The sequence below is a fragment of the Nycticebus coucang genome, chromosome 21 (assembly GCF_027406575.1).
Source record: "Nycticebus coucang isolate mNycCou1 chromosome 21, mNycCou1.pri, whole genome shotgun sequence".
NCBI lineage: Eukaryota > Metazoa > Chordata > Mammalia > Primates > Lorisidae > Nycticebus > Nycticebus coucang.
This window is the reverse complement of record NC_069800.1, coordinates 14580413-14600244: the sequence shown is the minus strand read 5'-3', so window position 1 is coordinate 14600244 and position 19832 is coordinate 14580413. Positions and strand designations below refer to the sequence as shown.

Below are 19832 nucleotides of genomic sequence, written 5' to 3'. Positions count from 1 at the left end.
AAAACAGAGATTGAAAACTATGCAAAAATGCTCTAAGAGACTTGAAAATCTAATTATTTCATATGATGCGTTACTGCAATGCCAAAATGCTCCTATCACGTTCCTTCAAAGAACATTGCAATGATGAATCCATGGGAAACATTAGTTCTGTTCTGTAAGGTTGGTTTGCTATCATGGCTTTCCAAATAAGCATACACTACTGGATAAAAGTGATGGCTAAAAAGTGGAGCTCGGCCATGCGATGACTCACACCTGTAATCCCAACACTGTGAGAGACCAAGGCAGAGAGACTGCCTGAGTTCAGCAGTTCCAGACCAGCATCAGCAAAGTGAAACCCTGTCTCTACCAAAAATAGGGAAAAAATTAGCCTGGTGTGGTGGCATGCACCTGTAGTCCCAGCTACTTGGGAAGCTGAGGCAGAAGGGTCATCTGAGCCCAGGAATTTGAAGTTGTTGTGAGCTGTGATTATGCTCTAGCCTGGGCCATAGGAGTGAGACTCTATCTCCTCCCACTGCCCCTACTTAAAAGTGGGGATGTAGTGTCCTGATATAACTCTTATGTGGTAAATATCTACATAATCCTGTGTAATACCTGTTATGCTTGCAAAGACTACCATGTTGGAGTAGACGTGAGTCTGATGCATCTCATTTACGTCTGTACCCCTGGCCTGCTTCAGTTTTCCTCACTGCATTTTTCACTAGTTAAAATTACACATTTTGCCATAAATTTTAGCACAGGCATTTGTCTGTCTTGTTCAAAGTGTACTCCCAGGGCCTAAAAGAGGTACACATGCCCACATTCATACAGGAACCCTCACACACACACACACGCACGCACTCACACGCACATACATTCTTACACACACAGATGCACTCACACACAAACAAACATGCACTCACACACATCCACTGTCACATACATACGCACTCACACACACACACATACATACTCAGGCACATCCACTGTCACATACATACGCACTCACACACACACATACGTACATTCTCACACACATCCACTGTCACATACATACGCACTCACACACACACACGTACATTCTGACACACATCCACTGTCACATACATACGCACTCACACACACATATACATGCATTCTGACACACATCCACTGTCACATACATACGCACTCACACACACGTACATTCTCACACACATCCACTGTCACATACATACGCACTCACACACACATACATTCTCACACACATCCACTGTCACATACATACGCACTCACACACACATATACATACATTCTCACACACATCCACTATCACATACATACGCACTCACACACACATATACATGCATTCTGACACACATCCACTGTCACATACATACGCACTCACACACACGTACATTCTCACACACATCTACTGTCACATACGCACTCACACACACATACATTCTCACACACATCCACTGTCACATACATACGCACTCACACACACACATACATTCTCACACACATCCACTGTCACATACATACGCACTCACACACACATATACATACATTCTCACACACATCCACTGTCACATACATACGCACTCACACACATGTACATTCTCACACACATCCACTGTCACATACATACGCACTCACACACACACGTACATTCTCACGCACATCCACTGTCACATACATACGCACTCACACACACACGTACATTCTCACGCACATCCACTGTCACATACATACGCACTCACACACACATACATACATTCTCACGCACATCCACTGTCACATGCATACGCATTCACACACACACATACCTACATTCTCACGCCCATCCACTGTCACATGCATACGCACTCACACACACACATACCTACATTCTCATGCACATCCACTGTCACATGCATACGCACTCACACACACACATACCTACATTCTCACGCACATCCACTGTCACATGCATACGCACTCACACACACACATACATTCTCTTGCACATCCACTGTCACATACATAACACACTCACGCACACACATACCTACATTCTCACGCACATCCACTGTCACATGCATACACACTCACACACACACATACATGCATTCTCACGCACATCCACTGTCACATGCATACGCACTCACACACACACATACATTCTCACGCACATCCACTGTCACATGCATACGCACTCACACACACATACCTACATTCTCACGCACATCCACTGTCACATACATAGGCACTCACACACACATGTACATTCTCACGCACATCCACTGTCACGTACATACGCACTCACACACACACGTACATTCTCACGCACATCCACTGTCACATACATACGCACTCACACACACACGTACATTCTCACGCACATCCACTGTCACATACATACGCACTCACTCACACACACATACATACATCGTCACACACATTCACGAACTCTCACACATGTGCACTCACGCACACTCACACATACGCAGACATGTGATCCCACACATGCACTCATGCACACACATGCACTCACACACATACATGTACTCTCACACGTTCACATGTGTGTCTGGTTGTTCCATAGGCAGAGGCCTAGGCAAGTGAGAGCCCCAGAGAGTTGTTTCCTGTAGATTATTCTCTTGGTTTTGACAGGTTGGCCTCAACTGACTCAGATTCAAGGTGCCTTGGGATTCAGTCCCTACAGTAGGTAGCGGTCGTCCCATCAGATCCCGTCCCTCTGCTCCATCTTGCTCGTGTTCTGCCTGGAGCCTTTGGCAATGTCCTGTTTCTTCTTAGTTACCACAAGTTGCTGAGTAGATTTTAAAAGGACCGTATGTATAAAACTATCAAACAATCTCAAGTGTACTAGTGCATAGATATGACAATAATTTTGCTAATATATTTTACTTAGCAAAAACCTTTGGAGCAGCCCAGATGGAATGAGGAAGAAAGAAGGAAAAACACGAAACAGAATTTTAGGGAGATGTAGACCCAACTCTAGGTCTGGGTCAACTCCAGGATCTTCCTGTCAAAATGCAGCCCAGTAACAATATGACTGCAGTAGATTTGAACTCAATGAGATGTGAAGGTAGAAGTTTAGCTGAAATACCTCGGCCCCATCCCCTTTCCTTTACTTTGCACTTGGCCACAGGCCAGTTGTGTGACCTTCAGGATGCAGCATTAAAGTCTTGCTTTTAGTCACAATCTTGCCTAGATGTGCTGGGTTGGAAAAGGTCCCTTTGTATCCATAATGGGAATAACCCTATGGGCCTTGGTCACCTGTTGATGTGCTCACCTCGACGGTGCAGCGTCAGCTGTGAGTTATGAACTCTGCTGGGTAGTCTGTACTTCTCATTGGTTTACACATAGGCATTTAAAACAAGTATAAGAAGCAGTTCCAAATAATTTGGGTAAGAATTCCCAAATTCTGCTATTAATCCCCAGTTGAACTTTTTGGCTCACATTATGAGGGTGATTTTTGTCATAACCCCTTGCCCAGGCCATAGATTAAAAAGATCTTCTAGGCATAAAAGTAGAGCACTGGCTAAGAATTCCTGGGTTCTGTTTTCAGATTTAAAAGTCAGAGTATGAAGCTTAATGGTGAAAAATTTTAGAAAATCCCTTTACAAGCTCTTAGAAATGCCCCAATACGTTACGTGTAAACCATGTACTAAAATGCATCTACACTTCAGTTTTACTTTCTTTGCTTTCCAGCTTAAATTCAATAAAGATACCATTCAGAGTTTTCGCTTCGCAATTCAACTCTTGAGGTTTAAATGGTTGTAATGCTGTGAGCTGGTTTCACTAAACCCCTAAGATTTCATCACTGTGTGAGGAACCGAAGTCACCATGTTCAGTTTTCTCTAACAAGTTTAAAAAACTGGATAAAATTAATATTTAAAGCTTTCTTCTAAAACATAATTTATCAAAGCTTATTTCATTAAGCATAAATCCATCCCATATCTTAGAATAAGTCAAAATAATATAACTGACTTTCCCCACACCCACTCCCACTTTCTGGTTTTATCTTTTGTTCTAAAGCTGTTATTTTAGTAACAAAGGTCCAGTTGAATTCACTGCTGGTGACTTTCACAAACAGGCGAATTTTTACCTCCAAGCTGAGTGGCCCCTTGAATGACATTTTTATCTGTGTGCCCTCTTAAACAAGCTTGTGCCAAACACACAAAGGTTAACGGGAGACAGAGAACACAGCTGAGTGGGGTCAGATCAAGCTGATTCATGATCACTGTGGAGAAGAAGATCCTCCTGGGGAAAATACTTGTACTGAAAAATCCCATAAACCAAACCACTTGTTTATCTGTCATTCCCACAGAGATAGTAATGTAATTACTCTCATAATTATCTTCATTAGTGTCAGGCATTATCTACAATTCATTCCTCTGCTCGGAGAGTATGTTTGTTTATTTGCTGATTTTTTTTTCCTCTCTGACTTGGCTGAGTTAAGAGTTTTGTATTTGTAAAGCTGCACACAGACATCTGTGCTGCGCTCCTCTGACGTTCTCTGCCCTGAAATAGAGATTGCTGTCTTTCAGTTCCAGAACCCCTACGCCCACTCGCTGACATCTGCCCTTCATTATTTGGTTCCCGTGCGACCACGACGACAGATTGTCTATCCTCTGGAAAAGCTTGGCATAAACGCTCCATCAAAGGAGGTCTCCAAGGATCTGGTGCGTAGCAGGGCGGCAGGCAGGGAGGCGCGGTGCCAGCTCCCGCAGGCCTGGCAGATGGGGCGGCTGCACCGTCTTTGCGGGAGCAGGCTGCTTCTTAATTACAGGGAACCTGGTGCTCATACCCTTACAGGCAGCACCCTGCGAGGGCTCCCTGCAGCCAGTTCCCTCAAGCCTAAGACAGTAGCCACTTGATCCTGCAGAGGGTCACCACCAGGAGGCCCCCACCCCCGCTGTGTCCCCAGACAAATGGCCTGGAGTCACCCTCCCAGCATATTTTGCTTTCTTTCCCTTTCAATCCGTGTTTTACTTTCAAGGCATTAAGTGGTCATTGGCTATCAGGACAAAGCTGGCAGCAGAAACAGAGCTAGCTGTTTGGTTCCAGGGAAATCAGGATGATTAACAGGAACATACTCCTGGCCTGGGGCAGCAGGAATTTCTGACTTAAAAATGAATGGCCTTGGGACACTCTTATTGCCAGAACAACAGGGACTGAAATAGAACCTAGATTTTACTTTAAATGGAAATATCCCTGTCTGCACACTCACAGCCATTTTCAGTAACTTAACTGGAAAACATGATTTTGTCATATTGACTGACACGTGGGCTTATAATATTTGTGTATACTTCCACTTAATTTTTAAAAATCCCTCAGTGGGCTAACATGTCCTTGGTGAGAGAGAAAAAAGGAAAGTGTAATTTTAAACTCTCCAAACATTTAGCAAAGGAGTTGCTCATCAGAACTGGAGACAGTGCTCAAGTGAACACCTTGGGCCAGCCCAGCACCCCTGCAATGCCTCGGCCCCACCCCCAGCCCAGCACCCCTGCACTGCCCCCACCCCACCCGACCCCCAGCCCAGCATCCCTGCACTACCCCAGCCCCAGCCCAGCACCCCTGCACTGCCCCAGCCCCACCTCACCCACCAGCCCAGCACCCCTGCACTGTCCCCGCCTCACCCCACCCCACCCACAGCCCAGCATCCCTGTACTACCCCAGCCCCAGCCCAGCACCCCTGCACTGCCCCAGCCCCGCCTCACCCACCAGCCTAGCACCCCTGCACTGTCCCCACCCCACCCCACAGCCCAGATCCCAAACACACATTAACAGAGGCCACTTCAAGTACTACATTTATCTTTATATTTATAAAATTTTAAAAAATGATTTTCTGATAAATCGTAAATTCATATTTGACTAGAGACTGAACACAAACAGCAATTCTTTTTCCCTGTACCTCTGTGTTATGGAAAATTTCGAGCTTGTACAAAGGCAGGGAAAACTACCCCAAGCCAGGCTGTTCCAGCTCAGTGGTTCTTGCTGTCTTTTTTTTTTTTTTTAATGTACAATTCATCACAGACTGATAGTTTTATAAATAGTGAATTCCTGGAAAAAATGAGATTAAAAAGCAAAGACAGAAAAAACTTCAAGTCTAATTATTTTATTATTAGATTTAGCAGATGCAGAATTACTCTGTCAAATTGCTGTAAAATCTTCTGAATGTGTCTCTCAGCTCCTGTACTTACGTCTTCATAGACCAGAAACGGTTCACACATGGGCACCTGCCCCAGACCACACCTTGAGTAGCACTGAGACGCCCATGTACTCAGCGCCCAGCCGCAACGATTCAAGTCCTGATCAATTTTTAATCTTCTGCACCTCCACCCACTTCCCCTTCCTCCTTCATCATTTAATGCAAACCTCAGACACATGTCATTTCATCTGTAAGTCACAGTCATATTCTTAAGCAGGGTCCATACATGGCACTGGAGAGATGCACCTGAGCCCACCTGGAGAACCTCCGGGATGGGCCACCAAGGGGTCTGTTTGTACCTGGAGATGCTGGGAAAGGACTTCTTTGGAATGAGAACCTGTAAATTTGGGGCAAAGATAGTGCCCTGGGGTCAGAGAGACTGACCTTGTACTATGTCCATCCCTGATGTCAGAGTCGGGCACAGTGTAGCCCATGACAAGCAGGGAGGGGCTGGGAACCACAAGTGCACAGCCGCCCCCGGCACACGGCTCAGGTAAGGGTGACAGATGTCCTTCTGCACCCAGGGCTGAAACACCCTCCACTGTGGATGCCCAAAGGACTGTGCCAAGAGAAGCCTTTATACATGGAAGGGGACCCAGGGCTCCGGTGCTCTCGGCCATCCTCTTGTGGCATGTGTGGCAGGGCTGAAGCTGGGCAGGAGCACAGAGCTATCACCTGCATATCAAGAGCAGTGTTTTTCTGAGCACCGGGGACCTTCTTCCCCCCTTTCCCACCTTCTCTTGTGATTTCCAGAATTGGGCAACTTTGAGGTGAGCTGGAGCTCCAGGTAGGGAGAAAGATGGAGAAAGCATTTTGTTTTATTTAAAACGTTCCTATCACAACTTTCCAGGTTAGAATGATTTGAAGTCACTGTTTACATTTAATAGTCTTTTCCGAGGTCACCTCTGTGTGCTGTGCCCCCTCCCTTAAGCCATGGCGTATTTCAAGACATAGGGACACAGCAGAGATGGATTGTTTAAACAGAGGAAGACAACCAGTTAGTGAGGGCCTGGGAGAATGACAACGCAGATGCTCGCCCTGCTACACTGTGCTGGCCTGTTTATTTTATTAAAGATTTTTAATTTTTTTTTTTTTTGCAGTTTTTGGACGGGGCTGGGTTTGAACCCGCCACCTCTGGCATATGGGGCCGGCACCCTACTCCTTTGAGCCACGGGTGCCACTGATTTTTTACTTTTTAAGAAGCACTTTTACTGCTATTCCTTGTCCTCAGTCCTACAAAGATTTGCATGTAGTAGACAAGCCTAGTAAACATTATGGAAGTCTTAAAAGTTCCATCAAAGAATTATTTATCGAGACCATAACCTACATGGAGTGAACCTGGATGTTTCAGTAGTTAAAATGCTAAATCGTATTATTTTAAGTTATTTTCTCTTTTTAACATTTAGATGGCTTTAATGTTTTAGAGTGATTATCTGATACAAGTTGAGCCAAGTAGAAATATTTTAGGAGGAATTTCTACATAGTCCTCAAAACAGTGTTTTCTTACTATTTCCACTATAGCGATAGCCTCTGAGCAGTTGAACCGTGTGAGCGGGGGCCATCACTAACTGAATGCCTCTTTCCCCTGTAGGTTTCCTGTCTCCCTAGGCCCCTGACACCCCACCCACCAGTGCGTGGAGCTTGAGTTCCCCCACCATGTCCATATCATTTCTCCTGCTGGCCACTCACCCCTCACACCTTTTATCCTATTTTAAGCATGTTTGAGTGACCATCCAGTCCCTAGCTCTCACCTAGGAAGCCAATCTTCAAGGGAGCTGATCACTCCAGGCATGAGTAATGGGATAGAAAGTGTTTCATCTCAGTGGGTTGCCAATTTGAATCTGGCACAGGGAGCAGTGATTGAAATTCATCACTGCATGGCAGGGCAATGCGCCTCCCTCCCCACCCTGAGGCCCAGTCTCTGCCTGGGTCGGGTGATAGCTGTCGCTGCCACAGCACCTCCCCTACTGTTTCTATTCATTGACAGCCGGGCATAAGAAAGGACCTAGAAAACATAAGTGATTTTCATCACACACTGCAGAAGTCGACCCCAAAGATTCTTTTTTGTCTTTTTTTTTTTTTTTTTTTGAGACGGTCTCACTTTGTCACCCTCCATAGAGTGCTGTGACATCACAGCTCACAGCAACCTCAAACTCTTGGGCTCCAGGGATCCTCCTGTCACAGCCTCCCAAGTAGACGGGACTACAGGTGCCAACCACAGAACCCAGCTGTTTTTAGAGATGAGGTCTTATTGTGGCTCAGGCTGGTCTCTAAAACATGAGCTAAGGCGATCCACCAGCCTCAGCCTCCCAGAGTGCTAGGGCCCCAAAGAGTCTTTATTAAATTAAATTAATTCATTCATTCATTTTCTGAGACAGAGTTTTACTATGTCACCCTCGGTAGAGTACTGTGGCGTCTCAGCTCACAGCAACCTCAAACTCTTGGGCTTAAGCGATTTCTTTTGCCTCAGCCGCCCAAGTAGCTAGGACTACAGGAACCTGCCACAATGCCCAGCTATTTTGTTGTTATCGTTGTTGCAGGTGTCATTGTTGTTTAGCTGGCTTGGGCCAGGTTTGAACCTGCCAACTTCAGTGTATGTGGCTGGTACTGTAACCACTGTGCTATGGGCACCGAGCCAGCCCCCAAAATTCTTAATATCTCCAAGGTCAACCAGTATAAGTTATGGATAAGAGAGAGGACATTTTCCTGACCAAGCTCATTCTTCTTGTAATGGACCTGGAAGATTCTTTTCTTAACTTGAATGAGGCATTTAGACCTGTGTGTTTACATTCTGAGAGTTATTCTGATGGAAGTTTTTTATTAAATGAATCATCATGGCCCACTTGCCTGAGAACTGTGATCTGGGAAGCACAAAATGTGGCTGGATTAACTGAGTGGTCATATGAAGTAAAGACTGTGGATCAAGTTGCCCTGTACTTACCTTGGGGGTGGCTCTGTGTGCCAGCCTATCCTTTCCTTCCTGGCTCTCACAGGGACTCGGGGATGCCTGTGACTTACCCTGCCTTCAGGAAGCTCCCAGTGGTGTTTCAATACTAACCAGGGGTGGGAGGGGGCTTGCACTGGCCTCCCGGTGGCACCAGCCCAGTCGCTGGAGAAACAGCCACACTGGGATTAGACTTATTTCTGCAGAATGCCTGGGTGGGAATGTGTTTGTATTCCCAGCCCTGCTTCATATTCAAGAGAGGGAGTTTAAATACTATTGTTTGTCACATTAAACAACATGAAATCTTCTTTGAACATAAACAGCCGCTACCCTTGCTTCCCTACCAGTAGACGCCCCCGTCATTTCAGTCTCTCACTTCTTCATTTGGGCTTGTAATGTCCAGAGATTTACAGTGTGAACACTTCCATCCAGTGTTTTTTGGGACTACATCCACCCTTCCTCTTTCCTGAGAAATCACACTTTTAGAGTGATCAATGCCTGATTTCTTCTTTTTGTCTGATTATTAGCAATGCGCTGCTTAGATCTTCACTAACGAATTCTTTGGAGGCCGCCATTTGTATTTATGCATTTGATTTCTCCGCATTTCCCCTTTGTCCTCCTACAAAGAAAAATGATGGTTTCTTTAACCCCTCCCTGTCAGAGCTCAGTGATGCCCTGCTTTTTCCTGGGATGTGAGCTCTCGGGAAGATACCACTCCCTGGCGCTCAGTTACCCTTTGAATCGCCCCTTTTCATGGCTGCTGTTCCTCCCCAGTCCAGCTCTAATCACCATCTGATGGACTGTTATGGATACTGTTTCACTTGTGCATCTGCTGCGCTGGGAAATTGCATTATTCCCCCAGCACCTGCTAGATTTTCCCCTGCTTAACCGTTTCCCAGCCCCTTTCTAAACTTGGTAACTCTCACTGCTGGTGGTGAGACTTGGTAGCAGTTGAGGTTGTGGTGTGTGGGGTGTGTGGTAGGTGTGTTTTTAAAAATCAACTCTTTGGCATCTCTTTGGTAGAAGTTTCCTGAAACATAAATCCATATTTTTCCTGATCATAATCAATGTGACTATGGGAGAAATATTTTCTTGAAATGAAATTTACTCACTTTAAATCACCACCATGAGTCAAGTTTACTTTCTCAAGCCTCTTCTCAACTCGTGTTAATGCTACCTTGGCAAATGCTTTTCCTTCTACTGAGATGAGCCCTTTTCTCTGAGATTCTTAGAATAATTTATTTAGATTCCTTTATGGATTCCTTCTTAAATTCAGACCATACAAGTTCTCTGGTCATTGTTTTCTTATGAACACTTTTCTCTGAACACTAGCTTAATATATTATGTTGTACATAGTATACATCAGAATGATTTATCAACCAGCAATTTATTCTCATTATTATCGTAATTTCTCCCTCTTAGGAAGGTTACAAAGTAATAAAAATAACAAACACTACCACTGTGGTGACCAACACACCCTGAGCTCTTGCTAAAGGCTTCCCAGGGATTATATCATTTAATCCTCACATCAGCACTTGTAAATAGTTATCGTGATTACCATTCTCAGTGTACCTGAAGAAAACTAGCTTTCAGGAGGGCAGGAAAATGACTTGTCCAGAGGCAAATTAATTGACAGAACTTTAAACTCAAGCAGTTGGCTGCCCAAACTCCTACCTTTTGCCTTGAACCATATATGAACTTTCTTCCCTAAAGGCCTAAAGTACTTGTACCAAGACTCATTCTAAGGAAACCCACCCACAGAGAAGGAAGCTGGCTTGACACAGATCTTTTGAACCTCCCAGATCATTGGCAGCAGGTTCTTAACCTAAAGCCCGACCCATATGGAGGCGGCTTCCCCCAGTGCAGTCTGAATCTTCCTCTTGGCTGAGTCATCTGCTCTTGGGTTTGGTCTGGTAACAGCCTGACCCTATCTGGGCTCAGCTGGGAAGGAGCAAATATAAGGGTCCAGGTTAATGTGCCATGGTCAGTTGTGGGACACCAGCTGACCCGGGCTGTCTGTAGTCCTCTCTCTCTCTCTCTCTCTCTCTCTCTCTCTCTGTGTGTTAAATCAGTTTGTTGTTACAAACCTTTTAGAATCATGTGGTGGCTGCAGGGAAAGGAGGAAAAATACTGTGACCCCATACATAGGTCACCTTATAAATTTCAGTCCATGTGGTACGTGGCTTCACCGTGTCCTTAGAAAGTGCTCAAGTCACTGCTCTCAGATGAGTGACTGAAGATTTTTTGGTGGGAGGGGATGGGCAGGATGTGAGTTAGTGACTCCATCAACAAATCCTGGAGAAATTGGGTTGTGATAGGTGACAGCACAGTGAGGCCTCCACGGTGTGATGAAAGAAGGAACTGGGTAAAGGAGCATCTGGACATCACACTATTGTTACAAGTCAATCCTACATCTGATCCTCGCCTTCTAGAACAGATCTTGTAGGACAGTCTCTCCCCACACCCCAACTTCAGTGACTTCCTTGTGATATAAATCATATCACCCTACAATCCACCCATTTATATTGTTCACAGAGTTCTGCAGCCATCACCACTGTCTCATTTTAGAATGTTTGTCATCCAAAAGAGAAGCCTGTGCCCACTGGCCCACTCCCTCCTCCCCCATCCTGAGGCAGCTACTAATCTGCTTTCCACCTCGGTGAGCCTGCCTGCTCCGGGCCCTTCCTACACGTGGGTCCCACGAGGTGTGGCATCTGGGGCTGGTTCGTCCATGTGGTAGCACCTGGCTGCCCTTCATTCTTCATTGCTGAGCACCCTGTCGTATGAGTAATGCTACATTTTATTTTTCTATTCAGCTGTGGATGGACATTTGAGTTCTTCCCACTGTTTGGCTTCGTACAGTAGCTGTGAAGATTCGCTGCAGGCTTTGGTATGCGTGTATCTTCATTTCTCTTGGGTGTGTGTACTGAGGGGGAGTTGCTCGGGTATATGACGACTCCGTGTGTGATATTTTGAGGAACTCCCAAACCCTTTTCCAACGGCTGCACCGTGTTGCATTCTTTCAGTCTGGCTGGTGAGCCGTAAGGGCTGGTGCTCTTCAGGAGGTTGGGCGGCAGCCTACTTAACCACCGTGTGTGCTTAATCTCACAAGTGTGAGATTAGCCTACTTAATCTCACAAGCTTGTGTGAGGCTCTGTTGTGAGATTACGCCACTAATAAAAGCCCCAGTTCCTTTGAAAGAAGATTTTTTTTTTCTAAAATAAAATCTCTCCTGCTCTTATTTTCTCCGCTTCATTCACCCTTTTTGAGGCAGCAGCCTCTTGTGGTCCAGCATGGACATTTGGGAGGGCTCAGGCTGCACAGAATATCCCTGTCCAAAAACAGGAGTGAAATGGAGGACTCTCTGGTCTTGTTAAGCCACAGGTGTCTCCTTTGTTCAGTCCCCACCTTAGTAACGTCATTGTTCTTTAAAAGAGGCACCATGGCTCCCATCAGAAAAGGGAGGAACCCGGGGAGGCTGATCTGCTGACGCTAGGAGGTGCAGAGGCACCCGGGGAGCCCGGGCCCTGCAGAGCCCTGGCCCAGCTGCCCCTGCAGATCTGCCTCGGGGCTGGAACTGGCCTTCACAGCTAAGTGGCTTCTGCAGAATCCGCCTTTGGGAAGGAGAGGGATGGAGGCACCTAGGCCAGGCTTTGTGTATTTTAAAGTAACTGGGAAGACAATTAGAGCGGCAGATGCTGGCTAGCAGTGTGCATTTATGGCAGAAATTTTAGGGAAAAAAAACATAGAAAGAGCAAAATCAACCAAGCTTGCAATCCTATCTGTAGATAACCCTCATTAATGTTTTGATGTTTTTACCGCTAGGTTATTTTCTGGGGGGAGTGGGGAGATGGGGGGGAAACATGTATGTACAATTAAATATGGGGTCATATGCACATGTGCTTTGAAATATGCCCCTCACTGCAGATGTCACAAACCAATTTCCGTGTTTCTAGGTGTCCCAAAGTGTGTTTTTAACGGCCCTGCAGTTTTCTGGCCAGCAGGCACTCGTGCCCAGCGAGCTTGCTCTGTGCCTGCCCTGCGCCGCAGGCTATCACAGGTCATCTTGTTTCATTCCTGCTGAGTATGATGGCGCCTTCTCCATTCTGCAGTAGGGGAAACGGAGGCTAGGAGGAGAGCTTTGACAGTGCCAGGAGGATGTGTGGGAGTAGGCACGAAGCCGCTCAGTTCCTGCCGCCCATCACCCTGCAAATACACTGTGGCTGGGTTTTCTCTGCACCCATGTGCAAAGTGGGCAAGTCCTGGGGCTTTTCCAGTCAACTCCAGTTAATTAAAGTGTGCGGGTCACTTCAAATCATGATACGTGATCTCGATCCCATAAAATGTCCAATTTCATTTGATATAATCAACAAAACTCAGTTTCCATCCAAAGGTTAGATTCCCTGTCCCTCTGCGGAAACTCAAAGCCGGCAGCATGTGGGACCCACGGCTGGGGAGGGGAGGGGGTCTCTTCTCTCTCCCCAGGCCCTGCGCCTTCCTCTTTCTTAGCATGGATACAGCTGATTCGTAGGTCGGGCCTTCTTTTGTTTATAGCCTGTTAGATTCTTCTGTATTTCGAGTCCTTCTGAAATTGGGGGCACGATGGGGAGAAACATTTGGGAGACAGGCAAGTCTGAATGCAGCCACTACTGTCACTTTTGTCACAAGACAATCATTGATCCCAGGTGTTTGCAGTTTCTTCAGGGCCGGGACTGTACCCAACATTCCCATATTGCAAGCCACGCAGTTTGACACTTGAGTCTGATTTGCCCCCCAAAGTGGCCCTGTAGGAGGGGCCTACGTAACAGGTCCTCCTCTGAGGGTCAGCAGACCCTGCCAGGGCTGGCCACTGTCCTTCAGCTCTCCCAGCTGCAGCTGGGGTGCCCACTGTACCCTTTAGATTCCTCAGATGGGGGTCACATACTCATTGACTGTGTCCACTAATGGAGGGGATTCGGGAAGCTCTGGGGGAGCTACCGACCATCATTGCAACTTGAGACAATCATCAGGCACCCTCACTCCTCTTAGGGTGGGGTGCAAGGGGCTGAGAGCACATCCACAGGGCTCCCTGGGGAAGTCTCCAGCGAATCTTCTATCCATTCTTCTAAGCCTTTTATGTCTTCACTGGAAATTAGGGGTTTAAAAGTCTTTTAACCTGTGCTTGCCCACCTACAGACGTTTTTGCTCCTTTGGATTGCAGCAGCCCCTGTCTCCATGAGGCAGTTGTCTCGCTTGAGGTTAGCTTGCCCGAGGCCACACGGCTGCTGAGTTGGGGTCCCAGGCGCAGCGCCTGTGAGTCACCCTTGTGGTGTGTCGCCAGGTCCCTCTTGTTGGCCATTTAGATTCTTATCCAAATCTTCCTCCTAGACAACACTACCACATTCACCTTTATCATTTTTAGTACATTTATGATTATTTCTTTAGAACTAAATCCTAGAAATAGTGCTGCCAGGTCAAACGTGTAGCTATTATCTTTTAAATCAAACAGCATAAAGCTATAGAATTTGGAAATAAAAACTTACGATTCCAGACTTTTCCATTTTCTCTTGGCAATATGTTGTTTTATCTAAGTAACATACTCCAGAGTACAGAGAAGCCTCTTTTTTATCAACAAACATGTTTAAGACAGATAATCAGGTGTGGAAAATGATAAGGCTTTTGTTTTTCTCTAACTCAACTGAGTCACAGCTTTGAACGGTCATTCCACCTGATGGGAGTAAAAGTAACCTCCATCAGTTCCAGGTAAATTTAACCATTTCATGTTGACACTGAGTGCATGTGGGAAATTTCCCTCTTATTTTATTTTGGAGGCATAGGGAAAACATGTGAGCTCTCCGGAGGTCTTGGACCTGCAGCATCTTGGCATCTTGGGGGCAGGGATGTTGGCGTTTGTCCTCAGAAATCCTGCCGAGTTTACTGCCTGGAGGCTGTGTGACCTGCCCCTCCCCTCCTTGCTCTGGACTCTCCCTCCATCATCGCCCTGGGCTGTCCTCAGAACACTGTGGCAGAGGCATCCTCCTGGGGCACAGCTTCCTTCAGACTCACACTTTTCTGACCTTAGCCAGAGGGAAGGGGAGGGCTGTGTTGCATTTCTGTCTTTCCCTTGGTGTTTGAACAACAGGCTGTGCTGTTGACGTGTGTTCTGAATTCTGTCATGTGAGACATCAACTCTGACTTTTGATGCACAGCAGACAGGCTTTTGAGATCCCCAAATCTTCTTGAAACCATTACCTGCCTTGAAATGAAAAATCACAGAACTGTCCCATTTGTACTCCTGGGATATGTCTGTCCAAAAGCCCAGTGTCCCCAGGGTGCTGCCTGAAGCATCAGGAAGGACTGTGGGTGAACAAGGACTTGGTGGGAATAAAATCCATCTGCTAACGTAAAGGTGGCACCCCACTGCAGTGGCAGCAGCAATACACTGGACTGCAGACCAAGGAGGCACCTGTGGGCTGGGTGGCTCCCTCCGGCCTCTGAAAGAATTATAAGAGTGCGACTCTCTTTGTTACAAAGAGATTCGACATCAACAGATGCATGGATCATAAAGTATAGTGTCTTAAGTCTAGCTTCTAGATCTTTTCATTAAAACTTTGTGGGTCATATTCTATTAATAAATTCCGGTTTTATTTGAGTGTGTTTTTTTTTTTTTTGAGGTCTCATTTTGTCACTCTCAGTAGAGTGCCATGGTGTCAAAGCCTACAGCAACCTCCAACTCCTGAGCTCAAGTGATTCTCTTGCCTCAGCTCAATGCCTGGCTGTTTTTTGCGATGGGATCTCGCTCCTGCTCAGGCTGGTCTCGAACCTGTGAGTTCAGGCAATCCACCTGCCTCAGCCTCCCAGAGTGCTGGGATTACAGGCGTGAGCCTCTGTGCCCAGCTAAATTCCAATTTAAAAAAAAACTTTCTTGGACATTTACACTCGATTGTTTATCAAAGCTCAATTAAGATGTAGAAACAACCTAAATGCTTACCAACCTAGGTATGGATTAACAAACTGTGGTATATATATATGTATATGGAATACTATTCAGCCATAAAAAGATGGAGACTTTACATCTATGTATTAACCTGGACGGAGGTGGAACACGTTCTTAATAAAGTATCATAAGACTGGAAAAGCAAAGATCAAACATACTCAATACTAATGTGAAGCCAGTAGATGATCTAATACACGCCCATACAAAAGAAAAACCCAGTTCAAGTTGGGGGGGAAGGACAAGGGGAGGTGATTGGTCTGCTGGAGCTTAATGGGCACCATGTCGGGGTGTACGGCATACCTCCTGGGTGTGGGATGCAGATTCAAGAGGGACTCTATAAATGCAAACATTGTAACCTAGTTGTTTGCACCCTCACATTATCTTGGGGGAAAAAAAAAACTTTCTCAGAAGTTGTGAGAGATCAGGAAAAGCGACCCAGAACCTAGAGAGGATTTATGTTCCAACTGAGCTCAGGTGGATTAAGTCCACAATTTAGTTATCTTCAGAAAGCGGCCGGAGTCTGTTTATGGTCGTCATTTACACATTCACCAATCTAGAGTCTGTCGGAGGCAGAGTGTTAAATGAGCCTTGGCAGCTACAGTACGGCCTTGTCTGAAGGCAGGTGCTTCTGCCCTGGGCTGCCCCTGTGCGCTTGACCGAGGGACCACAGTCTGAGGGAGCAGTTTGCCCTCCACTGGAGAGTCCTCCGGTTAGAGAATCAGCGCAAGGTCGCAGTCCTCAGTCCCCAAGCTGCCACCTTCTCTGGGATTGATGCACTATGCGTCCCCACGTATCACAAGCTTACGGTGAATGTCCCCTCAAGACCACTGAGCTCAATCAGGGTCGCTGATGTCATCATCTCCATAGTAACCAATTTAATAAGCAGGAAGAAAACAAAAAGATGACTTAAAAACAGGGGGAAAATGGAATAAATAAGGCATGAAAATAGCCTGTGAGTCATAAAGGATTTTTATTGCTGCTCCTTTGCGACATCACACATGACGCAGCCCCGGCAGGGAGGCGGGAGCCACCGCTCGGCTGGAACCCCTGGTCATGAGCGTGAATTCCACGCCATGCCAGCACCCTGCCTGTCCTGCCACTCGGTCACGTCCAGGTTTTGTGCGTTTTGTTTTTTTCATATAGTTCAGTGCATTGAAAACACCACCATGGTAGTCACTGTAATTGTAGGGTTTATGGTAGTTTATGTATTTAAGCTAAAGGAACTCTGCTTCTGGGGAGAGGGTCTCAGGCGGCACTTTGTGGGCACTGGAGGGCAGCTTCACTCACCGGAGCAGACACCCCCACTTCCCCCACGGCTCACCTACCCTCAGGACGGGGCTCCCAGGGAACTGAAGTTAGTAATTGATTTTAAAAATGAAACCAAGTATGATCTGTCACAACTGCAACTGAGCAGGCCCCAAAGCTGGTCCAATAGTGTCCCACAGAATTCTGTACCATAGACAAGTGTTTTAATTTGTTTATCAGACAGCATCGATCCCCACACGCTGGGTCTTGGGCTGCTCTGTGATGGGACTGGGGCTGGTGGCTGCCTTCTAAGAGCTCCCTGCTATCCTCACCCACATGGGTAGGCGGAAGAGACAGCCTGCAGGGCCCACGTCCCAAAAGGAGCTCCAGCCCCCTGAGTCGTTGAATACTTTTTATGACTACCCCCATACCCACACTCAAAGAACACACAATCACCACCCAAATATGGCTCTGGAGACGTGCTGCTCACACTCTTCCCAGGGAGCTGAGTGTGCAGGGTGACAACAGCCTGATTCTGGAGTTCTGGACCCACCCTGGCTCCCCAGGAGCCAGGCCACACCACCAGAAGCCAGGCAGGTTAGTCCCTCCCTGAGGCCACTTCTCCACCCCAACAATGTTTTTACAGGCTTGTTGCTTTTTGTCCCCCAGCTCTGATACGCACTACTACGCCTGTGCCCTTTCAAATCAGAGGGAACCTACTGCCTTCCCCTACCCTACCTGCCTCAGGGAAGTCCCCTGCATTGGCCACGCCCTGCTTCTCAGACAGGAGGGCCTGCAGGTGGATGCCTGATCCAAGCTGCCCACTCACTAGGTCAGCGCTTTGTGGTCTGTGTTCTGGGGTGTGGCCGTACAGGTGGACAGATTTCTGCCACAGGGGGCTGGCATTCTAGTGGGGAAGCTGACAGGCAGCAGGCAAGGTGTCAGGCTGCAGCAAGTGTGGTCAAGAAGAGAAGCCCAGGGAGGTGGGGGCGAGGGGGTGTGACCCCCCCAGAAGTGTCACGTAAGCAGAGCCCTGACCTCTGGGGCAGACCAGGAGGAGAAGCTGATGCCACTTGTTCCTTCAGACCCCCCAGAAGCCACTCCACTCCAGGGGTAGGCTCCTACCTGAGCCTGCCCCTCCCATGGACACGCTTCCCCACACAAGTGCTTTTAACTTTTTTTTCATAATGATTTTAAAAGAATTTCATGCAAGAAGCCCATCGGATGCAATTGAAACATTTCAAATTTGTTCTTACAACAAATCATCCCATTCTATTTCACCTTCCATAGCTTGTTCAAAGCATAACTACTGCTAAGTATGGCTTTAACTCCCTTGAAACTACAATTTCGGTTTTTGAAAAAAGGGAAAAGAAGCAAATCCGTGGACTCAGATAACAGCTTGAATTTCAGGTATCTACATGTTTGGAAAAGGTGAAATACTTTACCTCCATGGCAGTTGGCCTCCCAGGAATTCCTGGGGAAGACATTGTATCTATTTAAGAAAAATGACAAAGTAACTGCCATTTTGAAGGCTCTACTTGACAGATGTGTAGAGTATAGAAATCTATGTATTATTAAATAATTCTTTTTAATATGCTCAAGAATAAGCAATTTGTAAGCCTGTTTACATTCTCACCATCTGGGTGCATTCTGTCACCCATCTGTTTCGTGTAATTATGTAATTATCAATATAAGGAAAGAATAGGTGATATAATTAACAAGAAAAACTGATCCACGCTGAAGGGTAGAAATGACATGCATCTGTTGAATGGCTTTTGTCTCTCTCCCTTCATTGTTAACTGTTTTTTTCACACCCTACAGGAGAGCTGCTTTTGCCATGGTGTGTGCAATCTCTCTCTCTCCCCACCCCCCAAAAAAAACACTTAGGTGGCGATTGAGCATCCCATAAAGTATTACGGCAGGCAGCACAGCCTTGAAAGAAATGAGCAAGGCCTTCCTGGAGTTATTCATTGGTTCTGCACCTCTGGGAGAGCCCCGATACTCACTTGCAGAAGATGTAATGTAGCAGCTAGAACTCTAGGAAATATTTTAATTAATTAGTGACAGCTGGAAGGACAGGGCAGTAGTGGCTTTCCCTAGGACAGTGGATAGAGAAACTCCTTCAGAAAAATCCCCACACTTGGTGATTTTGTTTTAACCTCGAGGCTTGAGTGCTGTATGCTGTTTCATAATAATACCACAGCCCCGCCAGACCCAGTTAACGCTCACGTGATCCCACTGAGGTCAGTCCTTGGAGTAGCTCCTGTGTGTAGTGGAGACATGTGGGTGTGTAGACGGGACTCACACCATGGACAGCAAAGTGGGGACAGTGAGAGTGGCCACCCACTTCTCCGCCTGACCAGGACAGTGCTAAGCCCCTCCGTGACTTGGAACCACATGTGTGTTCAAGGAGGGCCATCTCAGGGACCTTTTGACTCCTGGGTCGCCCCCCCCACCTCCACCTCAGGTTCTTCTGTGGATTCTTCACC

The 19832-nt window shown here is 46.6% G+C and overlaps 1 protein-coding gene across 1 annotated transcript in view; it reads left to right on the top strand.

The window, feature by feature from the left end:
* Nucleotides 1-19832, top strand: part of CFAP61 (cilia and flagella associated protein 61) — a 367994-nt gene that overhangs the window by 172039 nt on the left and 176123 nt on the right. Inside the window, exon 17 of the mRNA XM_053574251.1 lies at nucleotides 4515-4649. Coding sequence (XP_053430226.1) covers nucleotides 4515-4649 — 135 coding nt within the window. The remainder of the gene's footprint in view (nucleotides 1-4514; nucleotides 4650-19832) is intronic.